Raw genomic sequence first — 15,457 nt, forward strand, 5'->3', positions numbered from 1 at the left:
CCTGGCCAACAATATTAATTATTTGGCATCTCACCAGCTCAAAGACCTGGCTATGGAGGAGACCACCAACAGGTACCCCTCTCCTGCAAACGGTGCCTCCCTCAATGTGCCGGCCGTGAATCACTCCATCTGGGGTCACATTGGAGCGGGTGTCAGAGCCCAGGAAGTAAAGCTCCAGAAAGTCCTGAAATTACTGGCCTCTGGTATCACGGCCTTTGCTAGGTCTGTAGATGGGGAACTACTGACCGACACTCAACAGGACACAGTGGCATTACTGTGTAATGCTCACTTCGAAATAAATTGCCTGCGCAAGAAAGCAATCCGGTCGGCATTAAACCACAAGTTTGCTGTGCTGTGCAAGGCTAGCAACGTCCAGCCGGCCAATTATCTATTTGGGGAAGATCTGCCAAGACAGTTCCGGGAGCTGGACGATGAGGCAAAGACTATCCGCCTCATGAGTAGAGCCCAAACCACACCCAGGGGCTCATCATACCAGGCTCACCCCTACGCACCCTACAGCACTAGGCGATACCTGCCTAGGGGCCCCGGAACTGGTGGAAGACCCGAACTGGAGGCATCAAGATCTTTTTTAGGGGTGGGCCCCAGCCGGCCCACGGCAAGGATGCGCAGAGGGCACCCGCCACCAGCTCTACTTCCCAAGCCTCGTGAACGAAAACCAGCACCATACCGCCAGTAACTACTGAGGTTGGTCTACCTAGTTCCTTGTGGAACACCTTACACATGCCTCATGCACCGGTTGGGGGGAGATTGCAACATTTCTTGAATGAATGGTGTTGGGTCACAGCGGATCCATTTATACTGCACAGTATACAAGGGTTCAAAATTGAGTTCATTATTGACTCATTACCACCCACACACCATTCACCAAACCGCACATGTTTTCTCACACCAGGAAAGTTTGGATATACAAGCTGAATTCCAAACCCTATTCAATAAAGAGGTAATTGAGAGGTCGCATCCGGAACCTCACCGATTTGTATCCAATATATTCGCCAAGCGGAAAAAGGATGGAGGATGTCGTATTATCCTAGACCTAACTGAACTCAACACTTTTGTGCAGTATAAACATTTCAAAATGGATAACTTTGGCACAGCCATCCAACTGGTTTCTAAAGGTGGTTATATGGCATGCATCGACCTTAAAGATGCATACTACTTGGTACCTATTCACAGGGAGCACAGGAGATATTTGAAATTTAACTGGATGGGTCAAAATGGCAGTTCAAAGCATTGCCTCATGGCCTGACTTCAGCTCCCAGACTATTTACCAAACTGCAGAAACCTATTCTGGGGCTACTACGAGCTCAGAATCACATAGTCATGGCATATTTGGATGATATTCTAATCTTCGGGGTCACCAAGGAATCGGCAGAATCATCTGTCTCAGCCACGAAACTCATGTTTGAAAGATTGAGTTTTCTCATCCATCCAGTTAAGTCCAAATTGACACCTACCAAGGTCATTGATTACCTGGGGTTTACAATTAACTCAATTCACATGTCAGTGACTCTGCCTAGGGGCAAACAATTAGAGTTAACTAAAGCCTGCAATTACCTTATCGTTCAACAAAAGCCATCAATTAGACAAACAGCAAGTGTAATTGGAAAGCTAGTGGCTGCATTTCCAGCTGTATTGCGAGGGACATTTGAGTCTCAGCTATCTACCTACCAGGTAGATACAACACGGTGGCGGACACCAGATCGCGGATATTCAAGGCCAACACAGAATGGATGTTGAATCATGCAGTATTTAACAACATAATCACCCGGTATGGCATCCCAGGTATTGATTTGTTCGCATCCAGATTAAATCACCAGTTAACCAAATATGTGTCCTGGGAGCCAGACCCAGGGGCAGTGGCAGTAGATGCGTTTTCTCTACATTGGGGAGGAATTTTCCTGCATGCATTTCCCCCGTTTTGCCTGATTGGCCGATGCTTGGCAAAGATCAAGCAAGACAATGCCACAGGCATTTTGGTAGTGCCTAACTGGCCTACACAGTCTTGGTTTCCACAAGTCCTGGGAATGATTACACAGCCTTTCATGGCTGTCCCCATGAGCAGGGAACTACTCGTTGACCCAGTAACAGGAAGCAACCATCCATGTCATGACCGAATCAATTTATTGGTTTGCAGATTCTGAGGAGACCATACCTGGGGCTCGGACTGTCCAAACGAACCGTGGATGTGATAACAGCGGCCTGGAGGGACAGCACACAAAAACAGTACGTCTCTCACATCAAGAAGTGGGAGATGTTCTGTTCTGTCTCAAACATCTCGTATGATACAGCATGCATCACGGATGTCCTGGAGTTCCTATCTGCCCTGTTCTATGACCAAAAATTAAGCTACAGTGCCATCAATAGTGCCAGAAGCGCACTATCTTCCTATTTAATGCTGGGGAATTCCAATTCCAGGCCCCGGTACACGGACATTTGGGACGTGAGCGTGGTGCTTACACTGCTTCACCAGTGGGTGCCAGCTCCCTCCCTACCCTTATCTAAGCTCACCCTTAAGGTGGTCATGCTGATGTCACTGGTAACTGCACAACGAGTCCAGACATTGCACAAGCTGCATCTCGACAACATGACCACCAATGTAAATGTAATAACCTTTTTCATAGATGATTTGATCAAGCAGAACAGGCCAGGGGTGACAGGGCTCAAGCTAGAGTTTCTGGCAAACCCCGAGGATCCACGGTTGTGTGTCGTATCACATATACACCATCACATAAGAGTCACCAAGGGCCTCAGAGGCTCTCAGCTATCGGTCCTAATCAGTTATAAAAGCCTTACCACAAGGTACCAACACAAACCATTTCCAGATGGTTAAAGGAGGTACTGGCGAGTGCAGGAGTGAACATTGACACTTTTAAATCTCACTCCAGCAGGGCTGCATCTACGTCGGCAGCGAGTGCAATGGACGTTCCCATCGATAACATCCTAGCGGCTGCAGGATGGGCCAATGAACGGAGGTTCCACCGGTTTTACAACAAACCTATTGCCAGACTGGGGGTGTTTGCACGTACCATTTTAGATTCTGTTTTGTAGTTTCCCCCCAGGATGGGGGGGGGGTTACTAATATTTTTCTTATCATATTAAAGCATCAGTATTATTATCTAACTACATTATGTTCACTCATCCATGGTCAATCCATTCAGTGTGTGATGCCTGGACTTGTGTCCGGCGTTAAATCACAGAGCTTTAAAATCTTCACGTAGTCACTCACGTGACTCCGAAGTAAAATAGTAAGATTAAACGAGAACTTACCAGTTTGAAGATCTTGATTTTATGAGGAGTTACAATGAGCGATTACGTGCGCACACATTATCAAGGTAATCTGGTAGTTCCAGTTCTTCAAAATCTTACTATCCTCAGGTCAACTTCTCTTATCTGTGATTTCACACCGCTGCTTTGAAGATTGACGTGCATGCGGACTGACGTCCCTTCTTCACGTAATCGCTCATCGTAACTCCTCATAAAATCATGATCAAACTTCAAACTGGTAAGTTCTCGTTTAATCTTACTATTCTTATCTATTGACCACTTCTTGCTGTACAAACAAGATCTAAAACGTCTGAAGAAGGACCCTGACTCTAAAAGTCACCTATCCATGTCCGCCAGAGATACTGCCTGTTCCGCAGAGTTACTTCAGCACTTTGTGTCTTTTTTTCTAATAATCCTTTGCCTTGTTAGACCAACGGATTGATGTAGAGAGCGATGTTGTTCACATTACATGAATTCACCTTCCCCCTTGTTAACATTCAGTAGACTTGTCCAATCTAGCTGTGGACTAATGTTCCCCCACGATTTCTGTATCACCTCATTGCACACACATCTAATGACAATGTCCTGTATCACAACCACAACGTAAGTGGTTACCTCAATGTGTTGCTGCATTAACTTCCACCCAAACTGATTCCAATTCTCCGTCATAATCTGCCGAGCCAGGATCATTTCTCACCACTGCACTGATCTCCTCACAAATTCTTTAATCTGACTTACCAATGGTCTCGCCAATTTCATGGTCCCCATTGGCTCTTCCAATTGCCCACTTGCTTTCTCCAGGTGCTTCGGTTTCCTTCCACATCCCAAAGATTTGTAGGTTTGTGGGTTAATTGGATTCTAAAAAATTGCCCCCAGTGTGCAGGGAGTGGATGAGAAAGTGGAATAACATAGAACTAGTGTGAATGGGTGATTGATTGTTGGTGTGGACTTGATGGGCTGAAGGCCCTGTTGCCATTTTGTATCTTTCAATGATTCATATATCTGATGTGGGCTAAACCAAAAGCAACTGTTCCCAGTTTATTATCCTTGGCTCATGTGAAATAATTTTGTATTCTGCTTTATCCTCAAGGTCAAGACTTATCCTTCATCATAACTACTTAAACGTATGGAGTTGTGATCACTATTCTCAGAATGCTCTTCAACTGAAACAAGTCACCTGGCCAAGCATCTTTCCCTCTGCAGACTCCAGTATGGTCCCTCCCCAAGTTGAACGATCACAATACTTTTGTTTAGTTTAGCTTAGTTTAGAAATACAGCACGGAAACAGGCCCTCCGGCCCACCGGGTCCATGCTGACCAGCGATCCTCACATATTAACACTATCCTACACACAATAGGGACAATTTTTACATTTTACCAAGCCAATTAACCTACAAATCTGTACATCGTTGGAGTGTGGGAGGAAACTGAAGATCTCAGAGAAAACTCACGCAGGCCACAGGGAGAATGTACAAACTCCGTGCAGACGGCAACCGTGGTCGGGATTGAATCCGGGTCTTTGGCGCTGCAAGCCATGTAAGGCAGCACGGTGGCGCAGCGGTAGAGTTGCTGACTTACGGCGAATGCAGCGCCGGTGATCAGGGTTTAATCCCGACTACGTTTTACGTTCTCCCTGTGACCGCGTGGGTTTTCTCCTGGTATCCTAGTTTCCTCCCACACTCCAAAGACGTGCAGGTTTGAAGGTTAATTGGCTTTGGTATAGATTGTAAATTGTCCGCACTGTGTTGGATAATGTTAGTGTATGGGTGATCGCTGGTCGGTGCAGACTCGGTGGGCTGAAGGGCCTGTTTCCGCACTATATCTCTAAAGTCTAAAAGTCTAAAGAGAGTACGGAATAATTCCAGCCATCAATCCTTCCTGTCAGGCACAACATTGATCAGGGAGGGTAACTCAATCGCAGCTCATGAAAGAAATGAGGGAAAGGGTTGGGGCAAAGTCGGAGAATATAAGAAGGCCAGTAGACTCAGGAACTGTTTAGCTGAAAACCTACGCTCGGTCCACCAAGGCCTGCAAGATCTCCTCATTGCGAACCATTTTAACTCCTATTCCCAATCCCACACCGTTCTGTCTATCCTGGACCTCCTCCATTGTCAGAGTGAGGTCACATGCAAACTGGAGGAACAGCACCTGGGTAACCTACAACCCAATGGTATGACCCACCCTCCCCTTTCTCCCCTCCCACCCACATTCCTTCCTCTAGCTTCACAATTCATAAATGTTCAATCCTAATTTCTCCCACCTTCTGTCTTTTCATCACTGGCCTTTGTACAACCATCTGACTTTTAAAAACCTTCTTCACCTGTGTTGGTCTATTACCTGCCAGGCTTTGTCCTGCCCCTCCTCTCTTCCAGCTTCCCCCCACCACAATTAGAATGACAATTACACATGACAATGACAAATTACAATGAAGAAGGATCCCGACCTGCAACATCACCTACCCATGTTCTCTAGAATGCTGCATGACCTGCTGAACTACTCCAGCACTTTGTGTCCTTTTGTAAACCAGCATCTGCATTTCTCCGATTCTACAACCTAAGGGTTGGGATCAGTCTAGAATTCAGCATAGGACGATGAAAGGACAATGCCTATGATGAGGTGCCACACATTAGGCTGCTTTGGATGAAGAGAGCCCACAGTACCAAAGGGCAGATACTAGCATGGATAACACGTTGGCTGGATGGCAGAAGACAAAGAGTGGCAATGATGGGGGCTTTTTCTGGTTGGCTACCAGTGACTAGTGGAGTTCCGCAAGGGCCGGTGCTGGGGCCGCTACTTTTCAGGTTATATATTAATGATTTAAATGAAGGGATTGAAGGCTTTGTGGCAAAGTTTGCGGATGATATGAACATAGATGGAGGGGCAAGTAGAGTAGAGAAAGCGTGGGACTCTGCAGAAGGACTTGGTTGGGAGAGTGGGCAGTGAATTGGCAGATGGAATATAGTGTAGCAAAGTGTGGAGACATGCATTTTGGTTGTGGGAATAAAGGTGTAGACTGTTTTCTAAATGGTGAGAATCCAGAAATCCGAGGTGCAAAGGGACTTGGGAATGCTGGTGCCGGAATCCCAAAAGGTTAATCTGCAAGTGGAATCGGTAGTAATTAAAGCAAACTCAATGCTAGCATTTATTTCAAGAGGGCTTGTATACAAAAACAGGGATGTCATGTTGAGGCTCTAGGTGCTGGTAAAGCCGCATTTGGAATATTGTGAGCAATTTTGGGCACCATATTGGAGGAAGGATGTGCTGGCTCTGGAGAGGGTGCAGAGGAGGTTTATAAGAATGATCCCAGGAATGAGTGGGTTAACATGTGATGAGCGTTTGTCGGCACTGGGCCTGTACTCGCTGGAGTTTAGAATAATAATGGGAGGCCTAATACAGAATAGTGAAAGGCTTGGATAGAGTGGATGTGGAGAGGATGTTTCCACTAGTGGGAGAGTCTAGGACTGGAGGTCATAGCCTAGGAATTAGACATTATTTTAGGAAGAGGATGGGGAGAAATGTCTTTAGGCAGACGGTGGTGAATCTGTGGAATTCTTTGTCACAAAGGGCTGCAGAGGCCAAGTCAGTGAATATTTTTAAGGCAGAGATAGATAGATTCTTGATTGATTATGGAGAATGGTAGCTAGCCAGTAAAGAACATAACAACTAGCTCTTAGCATAAAAATTCTGAAAATAGGCGAAGAGAGATTCATGAAAAACAAGGTTCCTTATGGTCAGAATTGGGAGAACAATGAAATAATTTTTTGAATCTGTCTTCACGAAAGAGGAAATGTAGAAGAACAGGATGTGTTGAGAGGGAGGAATTAAATTAAATCATTTTAATTATTTTAATATTTAGAGATATAGCATGAAAACAGAGCCCTAGGCCCACTGAGCGCATGTCAACCATCACCTGTTCACACTAGTTCTGCTATCCCACTTACATACTGTACACTCCTTACACACCAGGGACAATATTAGTGAGGCCAATTAACCTACAAAACAGCACGTCTTTGGGATGAGGGACGAAAGCAGAGCACTCGGAGAAAACCCATGCGGTCACAAGGAGAACGTGCAAACTCCACACAGACAACACCCGAGGTCAGGATCAAGTCCGGGTCTCTGGCGCTGTGAGGCAGCGGCTCGACCCCTGTGTCACTATGATAACCATTGCAGAGTCTTTATATCAGTTTGGAAGGAAGTGACTCTGAAAGTATTGGCTGATCATTTTTGTTGTTTGAAACCATTCCGATGGATCAGTTGCTATTGATCACCCTACTGTTTAACAAAGGAGACAGAGATATAATGGGAATTATGGACCATCGGCCTGACATCAGCAGTGGAAAAATGCTGGAGGCCATGACAAAAGCCGAGAAGCTGGAGAAGAGTGTAGGAAGGAACTGCAGATGCTGGTTTAAACTGAAAGTAGACACAAAATGTTGGAGTAACTCGGTGAGACAGGCAGCATCTCTGGAGAGAAGGAATGTGTGACGTTTCAGGTCGAGACCCTTCTTCAGACAGGTCAGGGGAAAGGGAAATGAGAGATATAGATAGTGATGTAGAGAGATATAGAATAAGAATGAAAGATACAGTATGCAAAAAATAAAGATGATAAAGGAAACAGGCCATTGTTAGCTGTTTGCTGGGTGAGAACGGGAACCTGGTATGACTTGGGTGGGGGAGGGATGGCGGGAGAGGGAGTGCAGGGGTTAGATAAACCAGTATTCATACCACTGGGAGGTAAGCTGCCCAAGCGAAATATGAAATGCTGTACTTCCAATTTGCGAATAGCCTCACTGATAATGGAGGAGGCATAGGACAGAAAGGTCAGTGTGGGAATGGTAGGGGGCATTAAAGTGTTTGGCAATGTTGTTTACATTGACGACTGCATCGGTGCTACCTCCTGCACCCATGCAGAACTCATGGACTTCATCAACTTCACCACCAATTTCCATCTTGCACTCAAATTCACTTGGACCATCTCCGACACCTCCCTCCCCTTTCTTGATCTCACCGTCTCCATCACAAGAGATAGACTATCAACTGATGTCTATTACAAACCCACTGACACCCACAACTATCTCGACTACACTTCTTCCCACCATGGTTCCTGGAAAGACTCTATCCCCTATTCCCAATTCCTCTGTCTATGCCACATCTGCACCAAGATGAGGTGTTCCATACCAGGACATCCGAGATGTCCTCATTCTTTAGGAATGGGGGTCATAGATGGGGCCTTCACCCGTGTCTCCACGGTACACCGCAGCTTCACCCTTGCTCCCCCTCCCCCTAGTCACAATAAGGAAGAAGGGTCTTGATCTGAAACGTCATCCATTCATTCTCTCCAGAGATGCTGTCCATTTCACTGAGTTACTCCAGCATTTGGTGTCTACCTTGAGAAGAGTGTTTGGATTGAACAATCCACGTTGATTTGGGAAAGGGAAATCCGAAGGGGTGCACAGTGGCGCAGCGGTAGAGTTGCTGCCTCACAACACCAGAGACCCTTGTTCGATCCTGACTACGGGTACTGTCTGTATGGAGTTTGTACGTTCTCCCCGTGACTGCATGGGTTTTCCCCCGGGTGCTCTGGTTTCTTCCCACGTTCAAAAGACATACAGGTTTGTAGGTTACTTGGCTTTGATAAAAATTGTAAATTGTCCCTATTGTGTAGGATAGTGCTTGTGTGCGGGGATCACGGGTCGACACGGACTTGGTGGGCCGAAGGGCCTGTTTCCGTGCTATATCTCTAAACTAAACTAAATTTGACAAATCAACGGGAATTTTTGTGGATATAAAGGGCTGAATAAATGATGAGATCCAGTGAATGTGGTGAATTTTCACCAGCCCAGCTGTGCCAAGCAACTTCTAACTTGGTAACTTCTACCAAGCAACTTTAAACCAAACAGTTCCAGCAATCCTCCCGGTGAGGACATTGGTTTCAGTCCTGCTGAGGTACAACCTGTCTGCTTGGTACCGACACCACTTCAGTTCAGGGAGTCAGTGCCCCAGTCTGAGGGTCAGGGACCAAAAATGCATCAGGGCAGGGGGTCAGAGATCAACAGCGCCTCAGGTCAGCGGATCAGGGATTGGCGGCGTCCCGTGTCTGAAGGTCAGAGATCAACAGTCCATTTGGTCTGAGGGTCAGGGATTGTCAGTGTCCAAGGTCAAGGGGTCAGAGATCAACAGTACCTCAGGTCAGGCGGTCAGAGATCGATAGCGCATGTCAGGGGTCACAGGCTGACAGTGCCCCGGGTCAGGAGGTCACAGGTTGACAGGGCCCCAGTAAAGTGGATGCAAAACTTCCCTCAAAGCGATACAGATGGCTGAAGTGAATGGGCAAATGTTTGGTGGCCATCTCATACATCAGTGTAGACATACGGAATGGTAACAGGCCCATTGACTCAACTCAAGTGACCTCACTGAGGCAACGTTACAATGTGGATAATCTGAGGAGATCACTTAAGTTGGAAGCATTGATAAGCAGAATCTTAAGTAAATGCAGGGAGACAATAGAAAGCTGGGAAACAAGAGCCCTGAGCGTGCTTGTATATGGAAGGTAGGAAGTTAGCATCCGATACAGCGGATAGTTCAGGACGTAATTGCAATGCTGGCCTTTAATGCAGAAGAAATGTAGTATAAAAGTAATCATGTTACATGTGTGCACTTCACCTGATGTAAAACATGCAATGTTGATGTCTTTATTTAAGGGATGCTACACTTGCCCTAAAGACAGTGTGGGGAAGGTTCATTCGGTTGCTTTCTAGGATGGAAGGGTTTACGGTTCAGAGACATCGAGCAGGCTGCTCTATTACTGAGTTCAATAGAATAAGAGGTGAACTTATGAAAACACAAACTATTTTGGGGAAGATTGAGAAGGTGGATGCTGAAAGGATACTTCCCTGGGTGGGCTATTAAATCATCGGCTTACAGCAAGGCAACAGGCCCTTCAGCCCAACTCATCCATACTGACCAAGTTTCATTTGCCTGCACGTGGCCCATCTCCCTCCAAAGCTTTCCTGTCCATGTACTTATCTTAATTCCTTTGAGATATTTTAATTGTACCCACCTCAATCATTTCCACTGACAGCTCATATCCAGTGTGAAAAGTTTGCCCCTCAAATTAATTTAAAATCTTTCCCCTTTTAATCTATGCCCTCTACTTTTAGACATCAATTTCTCTGGAAAAAGACTGTAGCTATTTAACTTATCTCTGCCCCTCACGTCTGAAGAACGGTGTCATAGAAACGTAGAAAATAGGTGCAGGAGTAGGCCATTTGGCCCTTCGAGCCTGCACCGTCATTCAATATGATCATGGCTGATCATCCAACTCAATATCCTGTACCTGCCTTCTCTCCATACCCCCTGATCCCTTTAGCCACAAGGGCCACATCTAACTCCCTCTTAAATATAGCCAATGAGCTGGCCTCAACTACCTTCGGTTGCAGAGAATTCCAGAGATTCACCTCTCTTTGTGTGAAAAAAAATTTTCTCATCTTGGTCCTAAAGGATTTCCCCTCTATCCTCAAACTGTGACCGCTTGTCCTGGACTTCCCCAACATCGGGAACAGTCTTCCTGCATCTAGCCTGTCCAACCCGTTAAGTATTTTGTAAGTTTCAATAAGATCCCCCCCTCAATCACCTAAATTCTAGCGAGTACAAGCCGGGTCTATCCAGTCTTTCTTGATATGAAAGTCCTGACATCCCAGGAATCAGTCTGGTGAACCTTCTCTGTACTCCCTCTATGGCAATGAAACGTCACCAATTCCTTCTCTCCAGAGATGCTGCCTGACCCGCTGAGTTACTCCAGCTTTTCATGACTATCTACACTTTTATACACCTCTATAAAGTGGAGGGCTTCCTTCTCTCACTTGAGGCTTTGAAATTCTGCTGAGCGAGAGTCATTGAATGTGCTGAAGGTTGAGAGATGCAGGTTTTGGTTGAAAGGAAAATAAAAGATCAGATCTGCCTTCTTGTTTTATGGCAGAGCAGAATCGAGGGGCTGAATGGCCTACTTATTGGTTACATTGCGAGCGCTAAGGTTTGGTGCTAACCTTTCCCATCCCGTAACTCGACCTCCTTGTCGTCAGCAATCCACCGGTAACAGGGGAACTCCCTGTATTCACCCTGGGGGGTTTTGATGGTGATATATTTACAGTACCAGTCATCATGCACCCAGTACTTGCGCTTCTCGATCTTCACCAACAGGATCTCCCCAAGATCATTCGACACGGTCATGGCGTAGGAATCCACCTGTGAGAGGCAGAGAATATAGTTAGTGGCAGCAAGCAGTGAGGAGGATGAGAAGCAGGAACATTACACCAGTCTCAGTGAAAGGAAACTCCCAAACTTCCATATTATCCTTCAACCATGAAGAGAAATTTTACCTGCACTTAGACTGAATTAAGGTGAGAACATGTAGAGATAGAAACCTTGAACCATGGTTCCCTGCATGTACAGCAAGAGTTACAGGTTAGAATCAAGGAACTGCAGATGCTGGTTTACAAAAAAAGACACAAGGTCCAGCAGCACCTCTGGAGATCATAGATATTCTCATAGATTTAAAGTATTAGTTTGAAGGAGAGGTTGGACCAAGTTGTAATGTTTTTTCTGGAATTCTGGAGGTTGCGGGGAGACCTGATAGAAGTATATTAAACTATGAGGCCTAGAAAGGGTAGACAGCCAGAGCCTTTTTTCCAGAAATTGGAATTGTCTGAGACTAGGGCGCATAGATTTAAAGTGAGAGGGGCAAAGTTTAAAGTAGATGTGTAGGGCAAGTTATTTTTTACACAGAGGGTGATGAAGGCCTGCAACGTGCCACCAGGGTTGTTGGAGGGAGATACAACAGTGGCATTTAAGAGCTTTTAGAAAGGTACCTGGATATGGAGGGAAATGGGCCTTGTACAGGCAGAGGGGATACATTTATCTTGGCATCATGTTCAGCCCCAACATTGTGAGCCTAAGGGCCTGTCCCAGTGCTGTACTGTTCTCTGTTTTTTGTCATTGTTCATCAGATGTTTTTCTTCCTGGTTAAATCCTCAGAGTGAATTCTGTCTGTGACGAGTGATGTTCCCTCCAGCCCCTCCCTGACTCCCAGCTCACTTTGCTTTGACTATCTACAGCAACTAATGGTCTCACATCCTCAATGATAAAAGGGAACTTCTCCTGTGTTGGAAGCAGAGCGAAATTTGTTCACACAATTCCAAACGCAGGTGCTGTTGAAATAGGCTGCCCCCAGATGAAGCCCTGTGCATGTGTGTCTGGGCTTGTGGCAGGATCTTTGCTCTCAGTGTTACTGGCATCCAACTCCCCATCACCAGAGAGCAGCGTTGGGGGTCAGGGCAGAGGTTGGGATCAGGGTCAAGGTAGGATGGATAAGGGAGAGCCAGTGGATGTAGTGTATCTGGATTTTCAAAAAGCCTTTGACAAGGTCCCACGCAAGAGATTAGTGTGCACATGGTATTGGGGGTAGGGTATTGACATTGATAGAGAACTGGTTGGCAGACAAGGAAGCAAAGCGTTGGAATTAACAGGTCCCTTTCAAAATGGCAGGCAGTGACTATTGGGGTGCCGCAAGGTTCAGTGCTGGGACCCCAGTTGTTTACAATATACATTAACAATTTGGAAGAGGAAATTAAATGTAACATCTCCAAGTTTGCGGATGACACAAAGCTGGGTGGCAGTGTGAGCTGCGAGGAGGATGCTGTGCGGCTGCAGGGTGACTTGGATAGATTGGGCGAGTGGGCAGATGCATGGTAGATGCAGTATACTGTGGACAAATGTGAGGTTATACACTTTGATGGCAAGAACAGGAAGGCAGGTTATTATCTGATGGTGTCAGATTAGGAAAAGGGGAGGTGCAACGGGACCTAGGTGTGCTTGTACATCAGTCACTGAAAGTATGCATGCAGTTACAGCAGGCAGTGAAGAAAGCAAATGGCATGCTGGCCTTCATTGCAAGAGGATTTGAGTTTAGAAGCAAGGAGGTCCTACTGCAGTTGCAGGGGTAGACAATTTAGGACTGAGATGAGGAAAAACTTTTTCACCCAGAGAGTTGTGAATCTGTGGAATTCTCTGCCACAGAAGACAGTGGAGGCCAATTCACTGGATGTGTTAAGGAGAAAGTTAGATATAGCTCTTTGGGCTAATGGAATCAAGGGATTATGGGGAGAAAGCAAACAGGGTACTGATTCTGGATGATCAGCCATGATCATATTGAATGGTGGTGCTGGCAAAGGGCCAAATGGCCTATTCGTGCACCAATTTTCTGTGTTTCTACGTAAGGATTGGGGTCAGAGCTGGAGCTAGGGGCTAGCGCCAGGGCAACAGCCGACCTCCCAGGCTGAGGCTCACAGTTTGCTGCTTCTGCTATGACAGTGCCCGCTCCACGGGCTCCTCACTCAGGGAGACCAGGCCATTCAGTTCCACAATTTAGTTTTGTTTACTTTAGAGATACAGTGGGGAAACAGACCCTTTGGCCCACCAGGTCCATGCTGGTCACCCATCACCCGTTCATACTAGTTCTATGTTATCCCATATTCTCATCCACTCCCTACACACTAGGGGTTAATTAAAGAAGCCAATTAACCCACAAACGTGCACGTCTTCGGGATGTGGGAGGAAACCGGAGCACCCAGAGGAAACCCACGCAGTCACAGGGAGAACATGCTAACTCCACATAGACAGCACCCTGATCGAACCGGGGTCTATGGCGCTGTGAGGCAGCATCGTGACCGCTGTGATTCTTGTCCACTCTGGTGAGACCACACTTGGAGTACTGTATGTAATTTTGTTTGCCCAGCTACAGGAAGGATATCATTACGTTGGAAATGGTGCAGAAGAGATTCACTAGGAAGAAGGGTCCTGACCCAAAACGTCACCTATTCCTTTTCTCCAGAGATGCTGTCTGGCCCGCTGAGTTACTCCATCTTTTTGTGTCTATCTTCACTAGGATGTTGCCTGGGCTCACAGGCTTGAGTTCCAGGGAGAGGTTGGACAAGCTGTGACTTTTCTCTTTGGAATATCGGAGGTTGAAGGGTGACTTGATTGAGATGTACAAATTAAGGAGGGGCACGGATAAAGTGAATGCCCACAGTTCATTTTCCCCCAGGGTAGAGAATTCTGTAAAATTACTAACCAACCCATTTACATTTATGTCCAAATTGTTTATATATATTACAGCCAACAGGGGTCCCAGCACAGATCCTTGCAGAACATGGTCACAGAGGGAGGGGGAGAGGGAGGGGGTTGAGGAGGGGGAGAGGGGGTTGATGATGAGGGGGAGAGGGGGTTGAGGAGGGGGAGAGGGGGTTGAGGAGGGGGGAGGGGGTGAGGTGGGGGGAGGGGGGGGGAGGTGGGGGGGGGGGGGGGGGAGGAGGGGGGGGGGGGGGGGGGGGGGGGGAGGGGGGGGGGGGGGGGGGGGGGGGGGGGGGGGGGGGGGGGGGGGGGGGGGGGGGGGGAGGAGGGGGGGGGGGGGAGAGATGGGGGTGAGAAGGGGGAGATGGGGGGAGGAGGAGGAGGAGAGGGGGTGGAGGAGGGGGAGAGGGGCGGTGAGGAGGGGGCGAGGAGGGGAGGGTTCAGAGAGGAGTGGTGGGATGGTGTGGAGGATCAAGGGTGAGGAAGTGGAATCGGGGAGAGGGAGAGAGGGAGAGGGAGTGTGGTGGGCAGGGAGCGAGTGGGTGAGTTACTCTGGGGCCGCGCTACCGAGGTCGGGCTCTCACCGCTCCCCGCTCGAAGTCATCGTACAGCGGCTTGTCGAGCAGTGTGCGCTCGCTGTTGCCCTCGCTGCCCACCAGCGTCAGGAAGATGTAGTCGTCCGTGCCCGCGAACCACTGGTGGCCCGTGGCCACCGTCACTGTGTAGATCATGGTGTGTGCTCCCGGGGTGGGTGCAGACTCCGGGCTGGGTGCTGGTCCGGATAAGGAGCCGGGCTGTGGGTTCTGCTGCTCAGCCGACCGGCTCCTGTGGGGGAGGAGTGCCCCCGCCCCCTGTGTCCGTCCCACCTCCCCATGTCCGTCCCTCCCCTCTCCCTCCCACCCAAACATTTAGTATCCTCGAGTCGCAGTCACGACATTTCTCCTCACCTCAGACCTAAACAGGTTTAGTTTATTATCCATGTGTACCGAATAACATGGCAAGCTTTAGTTTTCACAGACACAAAAGGCTGGAGTAACTCAGCG

At 47.5% G+C, this 15,457-nt stretch overlaps 1 protein-coding gene across 1 annotated transcript in view; it reads right to left on the reverse strand.

Annotated features, from left to right (window-relative positions):
• The window catches only part of LOC129713062 (polyunsaturated fatty acid 5-lipoxygenase-like), a 79,290-nt gene extending 64,045 nt beyond the window's left edge, over nucleotides 1-15,245 (reverse strand). The window contains exons 1-2 of the mRNA XM_055661942.1: nucleotides 14,999-15,245; nucleotides 11,333-11,531 (exon numbers count right to left, since the gene is read on the reverse strand). Coding sequence (XP_055517917.1) covers nucleotides 11,333-11,531; nucleotides 14,999-15,145 — 346 coding nt within the window. The 5' untranslated portion in view covers nucleotides 15,146-15,245. The remainder of the gene's footprint in view (nucleotides 1-11,332; nucleotides 11,532-14,998) is intronic.
• Between the last annotated feature and the right edge of the window lie 212 nt (nucleotides 15,246-15,457).

The sequence above is a fragment of the Leucoraja erinacea genome, chromosome 34 (assembly GCF_028641065.1).
Source record: "Leucoraja erinacea ecotype New England chromosome 34, Leri_hhj_1, whole genome shotgun sequence".
NCBI classification, from domain to species: domain Eukaryota; kingdom Metazoa; phylum Chordata; class Chondrichthyes; order Rajiformes; family Rajidae; genus Leucoraja; species Leucoraja erinaceus.